The 24,489-nt window shown below is 45.5% G+C and overlaps 2 protein-coding genes across 2 annotated transcripts in view; one reads left to right on the plus strand and one right to left on the minus strand.

Annotated features, from left to right (window-relative positions):
* Slc9c2 (solute carrier family 9 member C2 (putative)) overlaps positions 1-8,505 on the plus strand; it is a 64,651-nt gene extending 56,146 nt beyond the window's left edge. The window contains exons 27-29 of the mRNA XM_005364014.3: positions 1,532-1,616; positions 2,838-2,893; positions 8,074-8,505. Coding sequence (XP_005364071.1) covers positions 1,532-1,616; positions 2,838-2,893; positions 8,074-8,109 — 177 coding nt within the window. The 3' untranslated portion in view covers positions 8,110-8,505. The remainder of the gene's footprint in view (positions 1-1,531; positions 1,617-2,837; positions 2,894-8,073) is intronic.
* A 3,474-nt stretch (positions 8,506-11,979) lies between these two features.
* Prdx6 (peroxiredoxin 6) lies at positions 11,980-23,790 on the minus strand. The gene is made up of 5 exons (XM_005363953.2): positions 23,599-23,790; positions 19,313-19,469; positions 16,607-16,753; positions 14,879-15,025; positions 11,980-12,825 (listed from the first exon to the last, which is right to left on the minus strand). The coding sequence occupies exons 1-5, from the start codon at positions 23,691-23,693 to the stop codon at positions 12,697-12,699; spliced, it is 675 nt and encodes a 224-aa protein (XP_005364010.1). The 5' UTR covers positions 23,694-23,790; the 3' UTR covers positions 11,980-12,696.
* Positions 23,791-24,489: the final 699 nt, after the last annotated feature.

The following is a 24,489-nucleotide window of genomic DNA, read 5'->3' on the forward strand; positions in this document are numbered from 1 at the left end:
AAGACAGCAAAGTTTGGAGCCAGGATTTAACAGTAGACTGGTACCTACTGAATGCAGGAACCAAGCACGCTGCCCAATTGTTTTGATCTTTGGCTTGCTACTTAATGTAAAGAGGATGCAGGCAGCAGCCATGCTATTAGTGTTATAATGGTAAATATGCTGGCCTGCCCAATCACCTGGGTACCCTGTTTCTTTAAGAGACAAGCTCTGCCCACTTCCAATCTGATCTCATGCTTTCTCTCTTCATCCCTTATTCTAAAGAGGCAGCCTCTCCTCATCCCCCTTTCCTCTTTCCTCTTTTTCTCTGTCCCTCTATCTCTCCCTCTTTTTCTCCCCTCCATAACTCCTTATCCTTATACCCACACAATACCCACTAAATAAACTCTATACTCAAGCTCTCTCTGCATGGAGTATCTGCCTGTTTCCCACTCTCCACGACCCCTCCCACTGCGTCCTGCCAGGGTTACCCGCACCACAAATCCTAACAGGCCAGTATGAGGACTCAGTGAGATAATTCAGAATTTAGAGACCTTAGTGCAATCACCGTTCCTCTCCTAGCATCCTGGGAAGCCAGTGGGAAGGCTGGTCTTGAGTCGTTGATCTTCGGTGTAGGTGTAACAGTCATTCATGGCTTGCTGGCCATTCCCTTCTTTCTAAAAGAGGTATTCTAGTCCGGTTATAAAGAAAGTAGACATTTTTGCTTTGGCTTCCACAAATAGGCAAAAGACAATTATATTTCTGGCCTAATATTTCTTTGAAACAACATGGAAGGGGATTTCGAAGTAAAAGAATAGGGCTTGCCTGGGTTTGTATGATATGTGTTGGAGTCCCAGCAGTTTGGCTGAGAGAGATGTTAGTGAGTTGGAGGCCAGCCCCTAGTGTGGGAGGTCCTTCTTTCTTTATGATTTTTGAGACAGGGTTTCTCCGTAGCTTTTGGTTCTTGTCCTGGAACTAGCTCTTGTAGACCAGGCTGGCCTCAAACTCACAGAGATCAGCCTGCCTCTGCCTCCCGAGTGTTGGGATTAAAGATGTGCGCCACCACCGCCCAGCTGGGTCCTTCTTTCTATATGTTGCTTTTATTGGTTAATGAATAAAGAAACTGCCTTGGCCTGTTGATAGGGCAGAACTTAGGTAGTCAGGGAAGACAGAACTGAATGCTGGGAGAAAGAAGGACCTCCCAATCTGACTGAGAAGGCCTGCCTGTTTGTTCCTGACCGCCCGACTATCTTCCACCCGAAATAATCACACGGGAACTATATTAATTAAATCACTGCTTGGCCTATTAGCTCTAACTTCTTATTGGCTAACTCTTACAAGCCCCTTGTCTCAGAAGACAAGGAAACAGACAGACAGACAGACAGACACACACACACACACACACACACACACACACACACACACACACACGGCTTAGGCTGGAGACCTAGTGCTAAGTTTCAACTTGTTTTTTGCATTCTTTACAAAGACATTTGAGAAGCAGCCCTTGGGGATCGATGTTCTTTTGATTAATTTTCATTTCTTTTGCCTTTAGATCCAGGGAATTTCAGATGTAAGCAAGCTTCTGATAATCCTGGCATCCGAACCTGTCAAAAATGATGCAGCTACCCCTGCCATGGGTAAGGGATGAAACCTTTTAGTGGTGAGAAAACTACCTTGAAGCATGTGGACAAATGCCAAAGTCTTTAAATTCTGCGAAGTGATTGGAGGTGGTTCCCACTCTAGGGCCCACGCTGGCTGCCACTTTGGTTTTGGGAGTGTACCTATCAGCCACTAAAATCCATGTGGCTCTTGCCTCTCCTCTGTTCTTCCCTGCATACACCTTGATAACAAACAACCAGCCCTGGTCGGGTAGGCCAACAAAGTGCTGGTGGGGTGCTATTAACATGGGGAGAGGAGCGACTCCCACCCTGGGGTCAAAGGCAGGGAGCTGGTCTGTTCCCAGCAACTGAAGGGAATATGAAACCTGACCCACCTTCTTTGAGTATTACAAACTGTCCTCAGTGCCACAAGTGGACTGGATTGCTCTAGTTACACTTTGGAGGTCATTAAGTAATGGAAGTCAATAGATGGCAATTCTCAATCATGTCGCTGAGCGCTGATTTTACAGAGGAGGTAGGAAGGCTTTGTTCTGGGGAAACATATTCAAGGACTTCATCCTGTGCTCATTGTCCTTGCCTTGCTGGGCTCTGTGTCAACACCATCCCACCTGTCCCAGCTTGAATACAAAATCAGCCTTGAAACATAACTGGGAGTACAGATCATGAGACCATGCAGTTCTTAATGAGTTGCTATTTTGAGAGAAGTTCTCTCCTGCCTCGGGCTCTCTGGAGGGTACTGGACAAAGGAGAGCACAATCATTAGTATTCTCTGGTGGGTTTGAGACAAAACTCACAAATGGTTAAGACCAGGTCTCAACCCAGTTCTTTGAGTTGGGACCCTGACACATATTTTGCTTTGAAAAATTTCAATGAGTTGCCTTGGGAAAACATGTAGAATTTTCATGTTTACAAATGTAGATTTTGAGGTCTTCATCAAAAAAAAAAAAAAAGAGACCTACCAGTATGCAGCCCTCACTCCCACACATAGCAAGAGTCAGTGAGACATCAACTGGTTTGTGCAGGGGAGCAGGCCTTCCTCTGGAGCCCACCCTGTACGCTCTAGGCTGTGTACAGCCTGCTTTGTTCGGGGAACCTGCTTGCCAGCCTGGATGTTAGATTTTGAGGGGCATGTTACAAAGCTCCAAAGGAAGAAACGAGGGGAAGACTTGTGGAGAGAGCAGACTGGTACTCCAATACTCCTAACTGTTTTTTTTTTTTTTTTTATTCTGTTCACCTCAGTCAGTGGTGATCTTCGAACAACCAAGAAAGACTATAACTGGAAGAGAAAAGACGAGGTAATAAATTGGGCACTTGAAATAGATTTTTCTTTTTTCTTTTTTTAGGGGGGGGATTTTTTTCAAGACAGGGTTTCTGTGTGTAGTTTTTTTGGAGTCTGTTCTGGAACTCGCTCTGTAGACCAGGTTGGTCTTGAACTCACAGAGATCTGCCTGCCTCTGCCTCCTGCATGCTGGGATTAAAGGTGTGTGCCACCACAGCCTGGTGGAACAGATTTTTCTCATTGTGAATATCAATCTACATAGCTAAAATAAATTGCACAGTCAGTCGTGATGTCATGCACCTATGGAAGGGACAAGTATCAGCTCAGGATCCCTAAAACCAAGTTCTCTTCACAGAGATTTATTTGCCCCAGAGGGACAGAGGGCAGGGATAAGGAATGGAACAAGGGAGAGGGTTAGGGTGTTTGTCCTTGAGGGACAAAGGACTGTCCCTGGATAGAGAGGAGACAGACTGGCCCATAGGCAATGGTGGTTTATAAAGGTACAAAGGAAATCCTGTGTTAGCATGAGGTGTTTAATTTTAATTGGGCATGTTATTTAGGTGAGCCAAAGGGGGTTTTTGATTGCTGGACTTCAATACTTTGATAACTGGACCTTGGTAGTCAGCCTCAGGAGGCGGAAGTGGCCAAATAAGGGAGCAGGCCTAGTATTGGCTAGTGTTAGGAATACAACCTAACAGTTTTCAGCAAGGCAAAGGGAATAGAGAGAAGGGTAAGGCCTGCCAGAGCTGTGTCCACCACACTCCAACTGGCCAGAGTCCCTTCTCCTATAATCTCAGCACTTGGGGCCTGGAGCTTAAGTCATTCTTAGCTACCTAGCAAGACTGAGGGCAGGATAAGCTGTAGGAGACCCTGTCTGTAAGCAAATACATAAATATTCAGTGGGATGAAGGAGCAAAACGCAGCAGCAGGAAAAGACAGCTTCTTACAGCTCACTAAACTGGACCAATTGAGACAAAGCTAACGGTATTACCTGAAAACTAAAGTCAGGGACCATTGTTTTGAATTGTGTAACTTGGAAGGCTGGCAAAATGGCTCAGTGGCTAGTGTGCGTATTCCATAAGCCTGAGGACCAAAGCTGGATCCCAGTCTTCACATAAAAGCATGGCCGTACAACTGAGCTGTGGCTTGTGGGTAGAGAGGGTAGGTGAACTGTGGGGCTCACTGGCCAGCTGCTCTAAAAAGGTGGATCTCTGAGTTCAAGACCAGCCTGGTCTACAGCGTGAGTTCCAGGACAGCCAAGGATACATACATAGAGAAACTCTGGCTTGGAAAACAAAAATACAAAACTAACAAAACAAAACAAAAAATTACAAAAAAAAAAGAAAGAAAGAAAAGAAAAAAAAGAAAAAGAGTAAAAAGCAGAGACATAATAAGGGAGACATTGGAGGGCATCATCTTCCCTTACCCTCCAGGCACACAAGCAGTGGAGTGTGCATCATCTTCCCTTACTCCTCCAGGCACACATGCAGTGGAGTGTGCCTGTGTACCCGTGTGCACGTCCAAACACTGAAATGTGTAATGGACACACGCACCCTGGCTTCCTCTCCTCATTCTCCTTCCTTGCTAGTAATTCAGAACCTAAGGATCTGTGTGATGGGGAGGGACATCCATCAAGTCAGACTTAGGTATCGTTGTCTGAGCGTCCATGCTTCTCCCTTTCAGAATGCGCTATCTGGGTGGCTGGACAACTGAGCTGGGGGAAACCACAGTTCAATCACAGGCAGCTTCCTAGAGTATCAACTAAATTAACTGTTAGTTTGCTTGAACTAAAAGTTTTATATCAACCATTATTGAATAGGATGGCAAATTTATTTGGACCTTAAAAAAATAAAGTCAAAAACTTTAAAAAGTATTATTTTTAGTTAAAATATCATTGCATTATTTCTGCCCCTTCTTTTTCTTCTAACACCTTTCATGGTCCCCTTTCCTTTCAAATTCATGGCCTCTTATTTTGTAATCATTGTTGTTCACATATATGTCTGTGTAAATAGACACACACGTGCCACCCGAAGAGTCCGTTCAGTGTGGCTTTCATGTGTATTTCTTGAGGGGGCTGACCACTTGGTGATCAAATAACCATTTAGGGTGTTCACCTCCACGTGGGGTTAATTCTCCTCCCTCCTCAGTCTGTCATTACCTGTAGTCCTTCATCTAGGGATGTTTTCTCCAATCCACAGGGGCATTGTGTTAACTGCAGTCATTGCTCAGGTCTTGTTAGGCAGCCAGATTGCTGGGATTTCACGAATGTAGGACACAATCTTGCAGCACATTTCCCGTTCCTCTGGTTCTGACCATCTCTGTCCACCACCTTCTGTGGTGCTCCCTGAGCCTTGGATAGAAGGTCTGCATTGTGAGCCAGGCAGCCCACAGCAGTTGTTCTCTGCATTTTGACTAGCTGTGGCTTTCTGTACTGGTCTCTGCCTGCTGCAGAAGAAGCTTCTCTGACGAAGGGGAAAGCTATGCTTAGCTGTGGGTGTAAGAACGAGTATTTAAAGTGCGGTTGGCCATTAAACTGGCTTAGGAAACGGGCAGTAGCAGGCTTTCCTCTGAGATGGCTGACCTCACTAGGCACGTGGAGATGGCTAGGTTTACACCATCAGACATGAGTTCCTTCCTATCAAGTGGGCCTCAAATACAACTAGACAGCTGCTAATTGCAATCAGTTCATAAAGGCCATTATTACACTTTCAGGGATACCCTTCAGTGCTGATCACTGCTGTGGTTCCCAGACATCATGGTAAAAACCAGAAAGTTTGAAACACATTTTCAAAGCCAGGTGTAGTTTCGCTTTCGCTTTTCTTGATCTCTTCAGCTGCCAGAGCTGATGTGGAGAAATCTGAACAATGCTGGAAGCCATGCCTAGATCTGGGGAGACAAGGGATTTGTTAACCCTGGGCCAGAATAGAGTAGAGCCCAGGTGGAGGAACTGTCTGCGTGCCCAGGATGATAGGGTCTCTCCTCAGTCCCTCAATAGCTCTTCTGAAGCAATGCATACTTCTGGGTGGGGTGCATGCGCAGATCTCACAGGGTGACAGGGTATAGGAGTTCACTAGCCTCCCTCATTTTGATTTCTAATGGCTAGATACCAGCTCACCCTAAAAAAGCCTGTCCTCTAAGCAAAAGTGATACACACACACATGTGCACACAGACATGCAAGTGGCACGCACACACGTGACACACACATACATGATACACACACAGTACCACACACACATGGTACGCACACCTGATACATGTGATACATATATGATACTCTCTCAAACACACACACACACACACACACACACACACACACACACACACACACACACTTTTTCTCTCTCTCCATATTCAAGGAGATGACCATGAGGCTATTCTAAAAGAAAATTTAGTCCTGTTACCTACATTTACTATCAAGGTGATAAGCAGTGTGCTTGTCAGAAAAAAAAAATGGAAGCTGCTCCTATCAAGGTCATGGGCAATAGTTCCTTTAAAACAACTCAGCTCTGTTAAGGTGGCTCGTCTAGGGTCATCCTTTGCTTGCCTCTAAAGGAATCTCATTTCACAGGTGGAGATCCTGAGAATCAAACATCTGGGCTCCACACTTGTTTCTCTTTCTTCTAGGCATCATCACTATCTCCGTTATTTGCAGGGCTGGGCAACTGAATGAAGCCAGGGCCTAAAAGCACGCTAGTACCAGTGCACCTGCCAGGGGCAGAGTACCACTGAGTCATAGTCCCAGCCCACAGGCCCTGTGATTTTTGAAAAAGTTTTCACTTCCACTATTTACGGAAAAAGTTCCCAGTGACTCTGTAATCAGTCATAAAGTTAACTAGAATTTAAATTTCATTACCCTTCTTTTTCCTTAAGCATGCTTTTGATAGTTGAATTAATGTAATATCAATTGCTAATTAAATTAATGCAGTATCTCTTTACAGTATAGAAATACACACAGGGGCTGGAGAGATGGCTCAGTGGTTAAGAGTATTTGCTGCTCCTGCAGTGGACACAAGTTTGGCTCTCAGCATCCACATGGTGGTTCGCAGCCATCTGTAACTCCAGTTCCAGGGAATCCAGGTTCTATAGGCACTAGGCACACACATGGTGCACATACATACATGTTGCGGGATATTTGATAGCACTGTGAACCCCAAGTTTGCATTTGCGTTAATTGAATAAAATCAGCCTTGGGTCAGGGGCTGGCTGAGTTAGCCACTAATTGACAGAAAGTAATCATATATCTGGAAGATGATAGAGATACACACAGACAGTAGTAGGGAGGGGCTTTGAGTACATGGGTTTTTGATTTTTTTGTTTGGCAGAAGGAAGGACACTCCCTTTCAGAGACACCAGTAAAGAGGGAAGGTCAGCTAGTTGCTACTCAACTTCTCTGAGCTAGCAGGTTTTCACCCCAGCTTTTGACTCCCATGCCTTATTGATACATAGAGCGATAGGGATTTATTTAAAAACTGTATTTGGTGACAGCAACAGAGCCAGTGCCTGTGGAGACAGAATTCCTGCCAGGCCATGACCTAAGTGGTCAGGCCTCTGCCAGAGAAGCAGGCCAGTAACTGTGGAGCTGCAATGACTGGCTGAAGAGCAGTCAAAGTGTGGCCTCTGCACTAAAGAAAAAACAACACATACATGCAGGCAAGATGCTGAGGCATATAAAGTAAAAATAAACATATTTTGAGTGAGGTTACCCAGACATAGAAAGACAATTATCACATGTACTCACTCATAGGTGGTTTTTAAACATAAAGCAAAGAAAACCAGCCTACAAACCACAATCCCAGAGAACTTCGACAACAATGAGGACACTAAGAGAGACTCACATAGATCTAATCTACATGGGAAGTAGAAAGTAGAAAAAGACAAGATCTCCAGAGTAAACTGGGAGCATGGGGACCTTGGGGGAGGGTTTAAGGGGGAGGAGAGAGGCAGGGAGGGGAGTAGAGAAAAATGTAGAGCTCAATAAATATCAATAAAAAATGCTAAAAGCAAAAAAGTAAAAATAAACAAATAAAAATTATAAACATACATCTTAATTGTATCTTAACTTAGAGACTTTAGTATTTAAGCTCTTTTAAGCAAAAATAAGATAGAAGCCTTCCAGCAATTTTTGATTCCATTTAATTGGTAAGAATCTTTTCCTGAAGTGTTTATAGTCTAATGTTTTTGCCTTTCTTTTGCAGTTTGAAGGTGGCCATCTCTTTAGAAAGACAAATTAGCACGGCCGTTATGATGTGTGGAGTCAGGTAACGGTGGAGCTGACACCCGGCACAAACGATGTTGACTTAGCCACTGCTCGAGCTGTCTGCCACTGCATTCATTTCAAAAGCAATCAGTGGGTGACCACAGACACTTCAGATCTTGAGTAGCTGCATTATGCTTGAGATACTCAAAATTCTTCAGGATAATACAAAATTCTTTAAAACGAAGGGAAGGAAACCTTCCCCTAGCTTAGCACAAATGGTAACAGAGTAAGTTGGCAAATGAGGTGTGCAATTTATGTCGGAGTCTGAAGCGCAATACTCGTGAAATCGCCATAACTGATGCCTCTCCGACACTTTGTATCTTCCCCCTCTAATTTAGTATGTGCTGAAAAGTGGGAGAATGGTCCACAATCTCGGTTACTGGGAGCAAAGCTTAGGAGAAATCCACATCCTTATTTTTCATAGTCCTGCTTGATGTGACTTTCCGTTTTCTTTTTAAAAGTCAAATAAAGTTGAATGTTATGGTCAATGAATGACTTTTTAGAAGCCATTATTTCTTATCAACAAGACTCAGAATATTTAATAGTTCTGGGAAAATCATAATACAGGTAAGAATAGGAAAAATGTATGGGAGAAAAAGTTGAGCTTTCAAACTTCTCAGGGCAGGTCCTGAGTGGCCTTCAGTGTGTCAGGAAATGCCAGGTGTGACTGCAGACTGCACCCTTACAGAAACCTAACTGCACTGACAACATGGGTTCACATTCTGATGTGACGTGCCTGGAAATAGGAGCACATGGTGCTGCCACTTGACAGTGTCACGGGCCAAGTCCCTCCTAGTGTCCCACTCCCTCATCCGTGGCCCTGGCCTCTCATGTGAAGAACTCTGATTCTGATGGAAGACTGCTTAGCTTGAATAGTCAGTTTTTCATAATGTAGAATTTACCTGAAGAGCCTCTGCTAAGGAATGACTTAGATCGGGGGGCTGTAGACATGTTTGTGGTGGGGATTGCCCTGACTGTTGATGTAGGAAGATCCAGCCTGTCGTGTTGGGGATACCATTTCATAGGCTGGGCCCTGAACTGTGTAAGAGTGGGGGAAAAAATTAAGTATCTTCAAGCAAAAATACATTTATTCTTTTTGTCCTTGATTGGGGATGTGAAGTGACCACTCCTTCCTTGCCTTGCCTTCCCCAAAACGATGGACTATATCCTAGTCAATAAGTGAAATACACCTTTCTCTCTGTCACTTTTGGCCAGGGTGTTTTCTCACTACACAACAGATGGCTTTGTCTTTCTGCAGTTAAGGGTCCTCTTCCTGGACCAGAACTGTCACATGGCCACATGCTTGTTACCCCAAGATGAGCTGGAACCTCCCCTTGCTACTCTGACCTGTCAGGCCTGAGAGGGAAACATCAATGAGCAACAACAGTGTTGCTTGGCCTGTCCTGTAAATGGTTGTGTTCTCAATCCTGGGCTCTTCATTTGAAGGTACTGCTCAGTACATAAATGATTAAATGCATATTTAATCTTGCAGTCAAGTGTAGGTGGTCCAGATGCACTGGAAAAGGTACAGCTTTACAGTCTTGCTTAGGAAGTCAATTAGCCTGCATTTGAAATGACCAGAAGGATGATACTTCATTTACAGAATGCTTTGTGCTTCAGGTGATGATTAGAAAACAACTCAAAAGCTGTAAACACCAAAGAAATTTATTATCATTACGTAACCCAAGGACAGGTTTTTTCAGAAGGTAGAAATTATCAGACTAGTTTTTTTCCCTTCTATTGTTATTCACCTGTTCTGTCCTAATTCTGCGGTTGCATGTTTTCCTGATCACAACCAATAGCAGACAAAAAACAAAACCCAAACCCTTTTGAGTTATTCTATAGCTAAAGGATTATTTTAGAAGCCTGACATGGTGGGTGGCTCACACCGAGAATCCTAGCATTTGGGAGGAAAGACCAAGAGTTCAATAGTTCAAGGCCAGTCTCACCCACACAACACTGTCTGTCCGTGTGTGTGTGTGTGTGTGTGTGTGTGTGTGTGTGTGTGTAGAAATTCTAGGAACCCCTAGGAACCTTCTATTTGTGTCTCATGGGCAAGAATGATCACACACCCATTTCTGAACTAGTTAGCCACAAGCTAACCTTGCAGATTAGCTTAGGTTGGTTGGACAGGGGGCCCAGAGATACACCTGCCTCTGCCTTCTCAGCGCCAGGATTACAAGCTTGCCCTACCACACCTGGCACAGCAAGCATTTCACCAATTAAATATCTTCCCAGTTCCCAGGTAAGGATTTTGTTTTTTTAAAAGAAGAAACCAGTTAACATACACTCAAGCCAGAGTCAAAATTCTCTTTCCTCAGCTTGCATGTAGGAACTGACAGCTTGATTTGGCCTCTTTATGAAGGTGAGGGTGAAACCAGTTTTGGCAAGCACCCCTAGAGTTCAGTTTGTCACTGTGCTCACTAGAAGCCCGTCCGCTTATTCAAGCTGCCTCTTCTTTCCTACTTTCTTGGGCCGGAGGTAGCACAGACACCTTTAATCCTGGCAGTTGGGAGTCTGGGCTACATTGTGAGTTTCCGTTTCAAGTCAAAACCAACAAAAACATTTCCTGCAGTCATTAATCAGCTTCAAGAAACAGATCTTTACATGGATAATAAAATTCATTAAAAAAAAAGATTCAGTCTAAAATTTATCCCTACCCACCAACATTTAAAATCGTGTTCAGGATCACTCACGCCTTGGAAATGTCCATCTAATATTGAGTATTTTGTATTTGGTAAAGGATACTTGTACCAAGCCTCAGTCTCAAAACTGTCTAGTGAGAAGTACCAGAATTCAGTTTTTAAGGAATTTTTATACTGACATTATTAATGTGGGCGGAACAGTCAAAATGCCAAGATTTAGAAGCCTGCGTGAGGAGGTGCAACACATTTATGGAGATGAGGGAAAAGGCAACGAATCTAGCTTAGAATTTACTAATTCAGTGGTAAACAGTCCATTGATCAATAAAAACTAGACTCAAGTTTGAGCAACTAACAATGGCAATAAAGTTGACACTACAGGGCATGGTGGCGTCCTCTTGCAAATCCTGGCACCTGGGAAGCTGGGGCAGCAGGACTGATTTCAAGGCCAGCCTGGGTGGCAAAGCAAGATAGTATCACAAACAGAAAGCAAAAACCTCAACAGGAAGTTGAAGCCAGACTTCCCGTGGAAAGCAAGCACTAAAACAGCCAGTCGTGAGGTACCTGATAGGTAGGGAATGACAGGAGACAACGGCAAGGAAGTCAGGAAATGAACTTCTGGGTAAAGTCTACAGCACAAGGGGCTCCTCACCAGACCCTTAAATATCCACTGCTCAAGCAACCCAGACCTAGACCCACCGCCTTTCTACCCTGTCTAGTAGCATTGTGTATTCCCCAAGCCATTCAGTTTACGGTAGGAAAAAATATATATATACCACCATCTCAAAAGCTTTTTTTTTTAATGTATGCTTTTATGCCAAAAGATGGCAGCAGATCCCACTAGAGATGGTTGTGAGCCACCATGTGGTTGCTGTGAACTGAGGGCCTCCTCTTAATCGCTGAGTCATCTCTCCAGCCCCCCAAAGTTCTTTCTTCTGTTTCCCTGTACTGCTGAAACATTAGGTTAAGGCTGTAATCTACATACCTACTCTTGAGACCCTAGGCAGACAGGAAGTAACGACGTGGCCCAACACACATGAGAGAACCTATCTTTCAGTGGCTCCTGTTTCACGTGCAATCTTATTTATTTGTCCTTGGAGAAAAATACCCACGTCAATCCTAGCAAGAAGGAAGCCTGCTTCTGCTCCTTAGGCTAAGTCTTCTAGGCTAGGACTTCAAAACGTGACAACACAATTTTCTGATCAGTTTCAACAAAGGATTTTATTTGTTGAACCCCAAAAAGCAGAATTCAGGAAAGTGGCAACCTACTGCTAGGACAGTTTAGTGGCGAACCATTCTGTCACCGCCTGTCCTTACAAGATGTGTTCACATGTACACGGCACCAGAGCAGACAAACAGGAACCCCTGGAGGGATGAGCGGTCTTGGGTGCACTTCCCTCCTTGGCAGGGCAAAGGAAGCCTCTTCTGAGCCCCCATTTGACAGAAATGCATCAGATTCCTGATAGCACAATAGTTAGAAATTTCCCCGGGCTGTTCCCAAGTTTGTTACTTATGAAAAATACAGAACTGAAAGTTTTCCCCATTTCATTATTTTCCAAGGAGGCTACAAAAGGTGATAGTCATTCTACCATGGAGCCGAGTGAGCTTCCCCTATCCCTGACACTCTAGAACCCTGCATAGGTCACAGTTTCTACTACAGAATGCACTTCAGAGAAAGCTGGTCAGCAGAACCCCGAGATGGACGGAGGGGCAGAATGCTGTGAAGGCACAGAGTAAAGAACCCCAAGAAAGTGTTGGTGCCATTTCCATTTAATGAACCAGTAGTAAAGTGACCTAATGACTTTGGCTGTGATCACACAGCAGGAGGTTTCTATGGAACTGGGCGAGGACAGATGGCGGTCAGCTGGTATCCTCAGGTCCACTGTGTCCGAGCAGCTGCAGCCAGCTCCCACAAAGACTTAAGGCTGCGGGGTATAACGGAGGTATCTCTTGCCAGATGGGAGATCTTTGGTGAAGACTCCTTTGGGAAATAGACTTTTGGCTTCCTCTTCAAGGATGGTGGGCAGGACCATGACGCTCTCGCCCTCCTGTTGGGAGATGGTGCAATTCAATCTTACAGCAAGGGTAAAAGGTCTTTAATAAGAATTAGCTACGGAAGATTAGCAAAGGATGGTGGCAATGAAGGGAAGCTAGTATTCTTTCTTCTCTTGAGGAACTTACAGTTTTACAAATTGATTTCTGACATGTTTGTTAGGAAAGTATTTCTCCATTTTAGGTAGAAACAGCGCGGTTTTAAATCCCATCATAGCGGGGCAGCAAAGGGACTCTAGCCAGCTTGAGCTTGACAGGCATGGCTCTGGCAGGCCTTGCCCTTCTCCCCCATTCCCTCTGCTTTGCTAAAAATCCTTAGGTTATAATCCAACAACATTTAGCTAGCCGCCAAGGTCTCTTCCCTTATTTGGCCACTTCCTTCTTCTAAGGCCAACTACCAAGGTTCAGCTTCCATAGCATTGAAGTCCAGCAACTAAAAGCCCCCCCCTCCCCCGGCTACCTTAACATGCCCAACTAGAATTAAACAATCCAGCCGGACACAAGGTTTCCCCCTTTAAACCGCCATTTTCCTATGTGCCATGTCTGTCTCCTCTCTATTCAGAGGGAGTCCTTTGTCCGTGTGTCCCTCACAAATATTGCTCGCCCCTTTCTCTTGTCCCCTTCCTCCTCACCCTCATCTCCTGTCTTTGTCTCTTATTCCCTGGTCTTCATCTCTCTGGGGCAAATCTCCTTTGAGTTGAGAACTTGGTTTGGGGGTCCTGAGCTGATACTTTCTCTTCCAGCCATCACACCTTAAAATGTAATTCTAAATCTACTCCTTGGTTTACAGGATTGGATCGAGCTACATTCCCTCTCACCTCCCATTCCCCACTCAACTTCCTGAAAACGCAGATGACTTGTAGATGATTTGTCAGACAAATCAAAAACCAGTACACAGGTTAGCAATACTAAGATACTCTTGGTGTATCTTGTCCTATTAATCTGCAGAGATCTTTCTTAGGTATTAATAGTTTATGAACAATTTGGGTGTGGTGGTGCATGCCTGTAATCTCAGCACGCACAAGCCTGAGGTAGGAGAGTAAAAATCCAAGACCAGCCTATTATAAATACTGAGATCCTATTTTAAAAGGTGTGGGGGCAGGGCTTAACTAATAAAACACAGTGCTTGACTGGCATGCTTGAAGCCCTGGGTTCAGTCAGTCCCCCAGAATCTTATAAAACTGGGCATGGTGGCACAGGCTTGAAATCCTAGCACCTGAGAGGAAGCAAGAGGATCAGAAACTCAAGGTCATTCTTGGCAACCTGGTGAGCTTTAAGGCCAGCCCGAGCTACAGGGGATCTTGAGACTTTATCTTAAATGCTCAAACACAAATATACAAGCCCGAGAATGTGCTCCCTTAGACTAAAGTGCACAAGGTTGGAGCTTTGGAGAAAAGAAGCGCTGTAACACCAGCACACCACAGTCATGGAGCCGCCACGACAGGCGTGAAGCAGCCGACTAAGCCTTCTTTCCTTGCTGTGTAGCTAGACTGAGCTTGAACTTGTGATGCTCCAGCCCCGGCCTCTAGGATCACAAGCCCCACAGTGTTCAGATCCAACAAGGTTTTACTATAAATATTTGCTCATCAGGTAATGGTTAGATGAAGGGATTCTTATCGAATCCTTCATGTCGAGTATCCTGTATTTAAAGAGGAAATGTTTCATATTTGGACGTTTTTGGATATGGAGCATGTGCACATCCAGTTGAACGCCTCTGATCTCCAAAAGTTGACGTGATGAAGCGCATCGAGAAATTTTTGATTTTGGAGCTGTGGACTTGGGATATTTGGGATTAAGGATGTTTAACTTCTAGACAAAATAAGGGACCATTGTGACAGATGTGTTGAAAGTTTGTAACAGTTAGCAAAAATCATAAAGTTTTGTTTTATGTAGACAGTGTAAATGATCTCTTAAACAAATCCTCCAGGTATACCAGACCAGGGCAATAGAAACACCCCAGGAAAGCCAGATCTTGAAGGTGGCCATTAGAGACTGACCCTCAACCTTCCTGAGGGGCAAGTGGGGCAGCTTGTCCTGGAACAGCCTTACCTTCCAATCAACCGGGGTAGCAACCCGTTTTGTTGCTGTCAGCTGGAGAGACTTAATTACTCTGAGAATCTCATCAAAGTTCCTGCCAGTGGTGGCTGGGTAGAGGATAGACAGCTTCAGTTTCTTGTCAGGGCCAAAAATGAACACCTGTAAAGCAGACACGCGGGGGCTCTTTAGTCTGACAGCAAAGCCGTTAACAGACAGATGCTCAGGTTCAAGAGCTCGCTGCCTCATTTCCCCCTATTCCAGAGGAGAAGACAGAACTGGCAAAGGAAAATGGATTTCATTATAGGGCAGCCAAACCAGGGAGTAAAAGGCTCCTAGTCTGTCCACAATTCCTCTGACATAGTGGTTCTTAACCTTCCCAAGGCTGTGACCCTTTAATACAGTTCCTCATGTTGTGGTGATCCTCCAACCATAAAATTAGTTATTTAGCTCTACATTAGTTGCTATTATTAATAATAATACTTATCATTATTTAGTTGTTACTTAACTACATAGCTGTACTTTTGCTACTGTTAGGAATAGTAATGCAAAGATCTGATTCGCGATCCCTGTGAGAGGTTGCTTGACACTCCAGTGGGGTGGCGACCCACAGGTGGAGAATTGCTGCTCTAACAGTCCTCTGTAATTTAAGAAGAATTTTATTTATTTTGCGTGTGAGGATGTGGGTGTACACACATGCCAGTGTGATAGTGAAGGTCAGAGGTCAGCTTGTAAGCACTGGTTCTCTCCAGCACTGCATAGGTTCCAGGAAGCCAATCAGATCCTCAGGTTTGGCACCCTTACCTGCCTAAGCTATTTTGCTTGACCCAGTGTAACACTGGTACAGAAAAGATAGTGCAGATGCCAGGAACACATACATATCCATTTACTCAGAGCTGTGGGAACAAAGTTCTTATCTTGGTACAGATGCCTTCACCTTTCCCTTCTAGCATGGGATTCCTGGAGAAATTGTAATTCTTTGGAGTTCATTGTTTTAAGGTCCCTGTCCCAAAGTCTCCAGAAAGCTCTGCCGTCGTTAAGTGTTCAAAGATGCAAAAACATAGAAAGAGAACGGGGGGGGGGGGGGGGAGTAGACAAAGCTGTCCGAGACACAGGTCACTCCCTTTTCTGTTACTCTTCAAAGTTTGCTGTCCCAGAAAGAAGAAAGTGTCATGTAAATTTTCAGGGATGAGCCCCAGGGAGCTGTGGTAGGCCACCGAGGGCTGGTCATCATGAACATATTGCTAACGTGAGCTGAGCATTGGGGCCGTCAGGCTTGGTCCCCAGTGAGCCAAGGACTGGCCTGTCAGACTGCTTTAAAGATGGCTGGCAGGAGGTAATACAGATTCTTTTTATTTTTTTGGTTTTTCGAGACACGGTTTCTCTGTGGTTTTGGAGCCTGTCCTGGAACTAGCTCTTGTAGACCAGGCTGGCCTCGAACTCACAGAGATCCGCCTGCCTCTGCCTCCCGAGTGCTGGGATTAAAGGCATGCGCCACCACCGCCCGGCTCCCTTCTTTTTTTTTTTTAACACTAGCAAACAGTTTTGGATGAACTACTCATTGATGCGTAGATACATCCAACAGCTACAAATTAAACAAGTATGGGCTGACTAGTTCAGCCACTCTGCCCCAGCATCTGGATAATAAAGGACAGCCACTGGCTCACACTGTCTCAGAACAGTAGATATTCCTCCCGTTTCTTTGAGTCAGCTCAGACAATCACATGGGGCTGTAGGACTCACCACACGGGCCGTCACGGGCATGCCCTTTTCATCCTTCTCTGACGGATCCAGCATGCCCAAAAGGATGGCAAGTTCCCTCTTCTTGTCATCTATGATGGGGAACGGGAGCTTTTCTGTGGGCTCATCACCATTGTAAGCATTGATGTCCTGAAACGGAGATGAAAGGGGAAAGAGAATTTTAAACCTCACGTAGTTCTCTGCATTTCACCAGTGAAGAATCAACAATTTGCAGGCTAAGGAACCACCATAGTCATGTTCTCCAGGGTCTCAGTTAGACACACAAGCGGACACTTGTGGTTGCCATTATTCACCGGCAGGAGTATTAGCAGAGTATGGCACACATAGGCCAAAGCCCTTTCCACACTGAACTCTAAATTTATAGGATCCTGGGGGTGAAGGGAGGAAGGCCGCAAGAAAGAGGTGGAATGTCTTCTACCTGGGCTCTGAAAGACGGGAAGGCTTTCACTGGGAAAAGCAAGGCATATGGGGAAGTCAACATTAAGGAAGCATGCAGGAAGTCCACACATAAACCAGTGTAGGAAAGTGAGATTTTAGGAAGTGACAGGAAAGTGGATTTAAGATTAGAAAAAGGTGTTTATTATCCATGTGAGGCTCATGGGCAGACCTGAACCCTATTTTGCATTTCTCAGAGATGATAGGAGTAAGAGTGACGTTAAAACTCTGAAACGGACAGCAGCGGACTTGAACACAAGCAGTAATTTTAGTACCCGCGTTGCCAGTGGCTGTTGGTCACTGGCTGCCTATTGTTTAGTCACCAGATAAATAATAAGCAATGTGGATTCCTGCCTGCACACCTGGGGCTTTCCTATGCGGCCTGTCACACGAAGCTTGCACTGTCTTCGAAGTTTGGATTTATTTTCTGTTCCAGACAATCACAATTCTGGAAACTTTTAGGGCACGTAAAATGAACCTGGGTATGTCCCTGTACCTCCAGGTGTGTGGTATGTGTTCCTGTACATACAGGTGCGAGCTCTAAACTCTTGGCAATCTGTGATTTAATATTGATAGTCATTAATTCTTGACCTTGTCACTTGCTTAACTGTGACAGTGCATTACACCCGCGGACATCAAAGCACCACATTACTTGGTCTTTATTTTCACTCTTTACCAGCCAGCACCGGAAGAACACCGGCTGAGGTTCAGTTCACACTGACGTCCTCCTTTTCAACCGGCTGAGCTCGAGGAATCATCCCAATACTCATTCACAGAAATAGCTTATGGTAAAGGGCTTTGCTGTGGAAATGCCAGTTACCGTTTACTGCCAAGGTGTGCAGAATGAAAAAAATCTACCTCACGGAAGATGGTGACCTTCATTATCCATCACCCTTTTGATCCTAGACATTTGGGATTAATTGGTGTGAAATAGCCATGGGATGTAGTCCAACTAACACACCAAAATGTGTGTTGTATGTGATTGGCAGTGCCTGGTATGTGCATAAACACACACACACACACACACACACACACACACACACACACACACACCCCTATGGTAGGTATTACATGGTATACTGTAGCAAAGTCAATTAAAACATCCTGTCCAAATACATGTAAATACTTCTGCACAAAGCATACAAGTTCAACAATTTACTGACCATCACCTATTCTGTAGCAGTGAACTAGAGTCTACCCTGGCAGAGTCCTACACTCACAAGTGGGGAAAACATTAGCAACCGGCAGAGATTTAGACAGTGTCATGGGAGGTGACACAGAAAGTCATCATGCCTCCTAATTTTGGACAAGGACAAAAAGGGGGTTTTAACGAGGTGCATTTGAGGTGCACCAAAGCAGTATAGGCAAGGCAGATGGATGTATTTCGTGTGGAATGCCGAGGAGTGTGTGGATAAACCAGACGTGGGATGTGAAAACACAAGGAGTTAGGAATGGCTCTGGAGTTTCAACTCAGCAACACCAAAAATGTTGCTGCTAATAGTGGAGATGGAAACGATCTTGGAATGAATAATGGGGCCCAATTTTAGATATGCTAAGTTTAGAGTGTTTAGATATCCCAGGGAAATGCAGAATAGGCTGGCTTTACTGACCTGGAGGCCAGGATATGGGACTCTGAGAAGCAATTCATGGGTGTTACCTGAAGATGTGAGCGGAAGAAAGAGCTCACCAAGGGAGAAAGTACAGATAGAAAAGGGAAGTAGTGGCCTATGAAGTAAGCTTGGGCTAAGTTCTGCACAAATTAGGAACTGGAAGACAAGGAAGAATGATTCTACGCACGGACAGCTAGAAGCAACATCCTGAATGCTAGGAAAAGAGGTAGGGTTTAGAGAGATCAGTTGAGCTGAATGCTATTGGTGAACCAGGGAAGACGGTGACTGAGAATCCATCACTGGACATAGAAACACAGAGATCCTGCGAAGTTGAAGTCTGACTTTCTGATCCCCAAGTTTATGTACACTTTCATCTCGGAAACCAAGTTACACTCTCTGTAACTAAGATCTAATAACCTCAGAATCAAAGTCAAATGCCAATAGATACTTCTGATACAGAGGGGGAAGAAAGCAAAGTGCCCATTCCCTTACTAAGGAACACAAAGACTTCCGTGACATTGCTGGTCACCAAGAAGTTTAAGGCTATTAGGAACTGTGTGGAAGGCAACAGGAAAGGAAGAACACACACACATACACACATACACACACACACACACATCTAAAATCACAGATAGAACTATACCTTGCTCCAGGCAAGATGGTCCTCAACACTGTCTATCGAAAGAGCGATCATCTTAACATTCATCTTGGCAAACTCTGGCGCCAGCTTTGCCGCTCTGCCAAGCTCTGTGGTGCACACTGGGGTAAAGTCCCGTGGGTGAGAAAAGAGAATGCCCCATCTGGAATGAAGAAGAGGGTCACAACTTAGTGAACAGGTACTGTCATCATGCAGAATGAAAACAATACCTGCATTCAAAACAGGTTTTCTGTCTTCAAATGTCTGCTCAATGAAGACTTTTAAACAATTTAGTTCCAACCTTGCCTCCAGAGAAGCCCAAGTGGATTGCAAGTGTCTATAATAGATACAATTTTATATATACAATATATAAAAAAATCATGATAAATGGTTCAAAAGAACTCGTTTTATTTATTTATTTATTTATTTGTTTGTTTGTTTGTTTGTTTGTTTTTGAGGCAGGGCATCTGTGCGGCCCTGGCTAGCTGTTCTGGAATTTGACCTGTAGATCATGTTGGCCTTAAACTCAGAGAGAGGGCCTGCCTCTGTCTTCTGAGTGCTGGGATTAAAGGCATGCACTACCATACCCGGCCCCCTTCTTAACTATGAAGTCACCATGACTCCTTTTCAGTCAATAAAATGTGTGCTATTCAAGCCAAGGGCTCTATTGAAATATTTCTTAGGACTTTTGTTTGTTTTCTGGCACAAACTTTGATATCAGAGTCTACGATGCCCCAGATCCAAAGAGATGCCTGGCTACAGCAATAAACAGGTTATGTAACCCAGAGCGGACAGGGCTCTAGCTTCGATTTCTAGGTAGAATTTAGGTTGGTACTTGGCTTTCTGGAAGCAGCTGGATACAAAATCTTTCAGAAAGCCACTTGACTGACCTAACCTGTTGAGCAAGGTGGCCACATTTATACCATGCCAATACTTCAACAGGTGCAGATTCACTTTAGACCAAGCAGGTAGAAAATACACAGATATCCTACAACATAGATTTCCATTCTACAATTCTTAGGTAAAGGTCTAAGGTACAGATCCTGAGGCTGACTCAGGCTCCCAAGAAACTGAGGAGCACTATTTCCTTCTTGGCAACAGAAGCCGTTCTTACAAGTGAAAGGAAAATGCAGCGCTGGGTTCTGTGCACTCCCACTGTTTGAGCCACCCAGGGGCAAGGTCTCAAACCAGCAGATTGCTCAATCTGGCCTAGATACTCAGGGTTTGGTAACTTTCTCTGAGCACAAACAAGGCTGCAAGCACAGCTACTGCCTTCCACCGCAGCTACTGCTTCCCACGGACACCTGCCACTCGTCTGCCAGGGGGAGGCGAGGCCTTCTTAAAAGGAAGGAAGGCCCTGCAAAACAGCCAGGCAATGCTTGAAGACTGTGGAGGTATGCAGTGCTGAATTGTTAATACGGGCAGTAAGAGGGACATCTTTCAAGATTTAATCTGGCTGTGACACTTAGGCCCTAGATTCTATGGAAAAAAACCGATGTAAGGTTCAGATGCGACTTAGAGAAAGGCTCCAGAAGATGCAGAAAGAAAAGAAACAGGGCATTTCTTTATGTGTTATCTAGGAGCGATGAATTGGATTTTTTTTTAAATTGTGAGGCAAGTGTGTTTTGCTAAGTCATGCTGAGGGACTGGTCTTATGCTCCTTCACACACTCCAGTCTATCTCAGGGTATTCCGAGACTGTCTCTCCGGGGCCCACCTGCCCTGCTCTCTGGAGAAATTCAATTACATCATCCCGTTTCTTCCTCCCTTTCATAGGAAAAAAGCTTTCTTCTCCTAAGAGAAGGGTCTCTACTTCTGCCAGAAAACTTCTGGTACAGGTGTTGATTAGCGAGGAACCCTACGAAGATGATCTTCCACATCCAGAGGCCACACGAAGCTAAGCAAACTCACACAGCACCCAAATCCTTGTTTCCAAGTGTAAGAGGCAGAGCAGACACCTGTAATGTTTAAAGTTCATTTTCTTTCCCTCCAAAGGATACTTGAGTTCGTAATTGGCAGTTTGACTTGAGATTATCTACAGAGTGGAGCTAGGGTTAGGGAAAAAATAGGCAAATTCCACATATTGTATGATACATAGAGCGGAAAAGCCTTCCTCAGGTATGACAGGGGTGTCGCGTGTTACTCTAAGCCCACTTCTGGGCTTGCTTTGAAGGTTACTTCATCTTCTTAAGAGGAGGTCATTTCATTTACTTATTTAGTTTAGTTTGTGTTTGTTTGAGACCAGGTTTTCCCGTGTAAAAGTCCTCGCTGTCCTGGAACTCGCTTTGTAGACCAGGCTGGCCTCTACCCACTTGCCTCTGTCTGGGATTAAAGGCGTGCCTACCACCGGCCCAGCTACTGATTTGAGTTTTTCTTTAGAGACAGAGCCTCAGTGAGCTGTCCAGATTGGCCTTGAATTTAGGATCTTCCTGTCTCCCGAGTTGCTGGAATAAGTAGGCATACACATCTGGATGCAGATGGGAAACAGCATTTCAAAGCAAATCTAGATAGATGTAGGTCAATAAACAACCACAAAGGACCTCCCCCCATAGTTATCTCCACAGCACTCGTGCTTTAGAGTCACAATTATCTGTAATCCATACCATGAAGAGTTCCAGCAAGGTCTCACATTTCACGGGGGTGTGGCTGCAGTCAGGAACGGGAAAGAACATTGTGTAAATCCTCTCTGCAGTCTTGGATAAATATTAACACCTAGATTCTAAGAATGAGACAGGCAGTCATGCTCAACTCTAGTCTTCTTCTGTGGGTGTGAGAGTTCATTTGCTACTTTTTCCTAGCCTGCCCTTCTCTTTGAAAAGCTCTGTCTGCGTGGCCATGGTCAACAGATGGAAAATGGATGCCAGGCAAGAATCCTCACCTGGTTCTCTAATGCTGATTACCGGTTAGTTTCATAAACTGCACAGACTTCCCACATACACACACCGGAAAACTGGATATAAAAAGGACACAAACCCAGGAGTTTGTTCACACAATGGAGCAGGGGCACTGAAACTCCAGAACTACAAGGGAACCTGACATATGCAAAATGTTGGCGGAAACAGAGCATTAGTGCCCTCAGGAGCTGTAAAACGAAGGCAACGTTGGTGTACTCCTCGCCATTAAAGGCCACCACTGTGGCTATCAGCCGCAAGGCCAGGCGCGGGATGCAAACGCAGAGGGGGAGGGGGCCACTGGGAAACAAAAGAGTCTCAAAGTGAGGACGCACGTGTCCCGGCCTTGGAACGCCTAAGGTGGCAAAATAGTCTCAGGCGCTGAACAACGCCCTCTCGCAAACTCAAGCGCGATTAATAAAAACTCAGAGAGAAATTGGGATTCAAGCTGAAGATCTGAAAAGCAAAGGAGCCAGCTTCCGGCTCTTATCTCGACCTCAGTCCGAAATGGCAATCCTGCCTCCAGGAATCTCAGAATGAGACTGAGAGCTGTTTTATAATCCTCTCTAGTTCTGGCATTAAAGGCGTGTGTTACAGCGGCCTGGTCTGTAAGGCTGGCCAGTGCGGCTGTAACTCTCTGAACTTCAGGCAAGCTTTACTTATTAAAATAAAAATGAAATGCCACTACATTAAAACTGTTGCTTATTCTGGAATGACAGCCACACCCACACAGTGTTCCTGGTTCCTCCCAAAGCCGTTACACAAAATTCTTATTTTGACCACTGACGTAGACTCTGGACAAAAAGTCTTCTGGCTACTTATTTGGCACATGGTAGTTTTAAAATTTTTCAGAAGCCCGAAACTTCCACTTTCAGGAGTTAAGCAGGACTTTAGATAACGCGGAACAATCCCGCTAATCTGTGGCTGTGTACTCTGACTAAGGCTTTCTGCACCCACTTTCCGTCGGGTGCAAATTCTAGAGCGGCGAGAGGAAGGGCAGCGCGACCCTGGGCAAGCGTCCCAGGAAGTGACCTCCAACACCGCACACCCCTGCTCCACCTCCCCTGGGTTTTCGGTCTGACAGCGTTACAAATGAGCACTGTTTATAAAGCCAGGTTAAATAGACAACAAACCGTCAGCGGTAAGGACCCCTTCCCCCATGCCAGTCCAGCCACATTGAGTCAGGAAAGGGATCCGGAGATCAACTAAGGGCAGGCCAGGGGTCGTAGGTCCCCAGTAACGGCCGGGGATGCTCAGCAGAACCCCGGCAGCGGGCACGTGCGGGAACCGGTGAGGGACTAAACCAGCGGCGCGCTGGGGCCGAGCGCAGCGGGGAAGACAAAAGCCGGGAAGGCAGTTCTGGGGACCTGACATCTGGCAGGACGACGGGGTGGTCACTTACGAGTCTCCCAGGAAATCGTGGAAGCGGATTGGGCCGATGGTGGTATTGGCCTCAAAGTTGGGGGCTTCGTCCCCGAGAAGCAGCCCTCCCGGCATGGCGGCAGCGGTGACGCGAGGAACAAGGAGGCGCAGCCGCAGCAGCAAGCAGCCGGCGGCCTCCGAAGAAGCCTAGTTCAGAGCTGGCCGAGTGGGCGGGCCCGGGGGCGAGCCTGGGCGGGGCCGGGGGCGGGGCCGTCCGGGATGGTCGTGAGTCAAGCTTCACGTGGAGCCTGCTGGGCGAGTAGGATTCAGGAGCGAAAGGAGGCCACGCGCAATCGGAAGGTAGCTTAAGGCGGAGAATTGCTTGGGGGGTGGGGGCATGGTCCCGTGGCTCTGCAAAGACGCTCTAGGCGATCAGCCCAGGCTCTCCCGCGCCCCACTCCCGTCAGACTTCCAACGGAGGGGTCTGGTGGTGCACCCCTCTTTCACTGTAAGCATCTAGCGCTGACTCCTCAGCCAACCTAGGCTTCAGAGGTTTCTCAGGATGTGGCAAGACCAGATGTATGAGGGGATGAAAGCCAGAGGAAGTGGCTATTGCAGCAAAAATTCTGTCCCAACGTCAGTAAGAGGACAATGGAAACAACCTTTTTTATTTTGCTTCCCCATCCCTGGAGGGGATGAACTATAAAGTATTCAACACATTAGCCCTAAAGTTTAAAGGCAAATTTCATAATGAGATCGAACGTGTATGCCAGTCAGTTTTCACCTGGGAAAGTGGCAGGTTTTGGTCCACTTACTTGCTATTTCCCAAGTACAAAGTAGAGAGGATGCCTCCTTTGTTAGAGATAGATGGCAGACATTTTGCCCAGAAACCAGAATCGGTCAGAAGCTGGTCCTGGTTATTATAAGCCTG

The sequence above is a fragment of the Microtus ochrogaster genome (genome assembly GCF_000317375.1).
Source record: "Microtus ochrogaster isolate Prairie Vole_2 chromosome 6 unlocalized genomic scaffold, MicOch1.0 chr6_random_2, whole genome shotgun sequence".
Lineage (NCBI taxonomy): Eukaryota > Metazoa > Chordata > Mammalia > Rodentia > Cricetidae > Microtus > Microtus ochrogaster.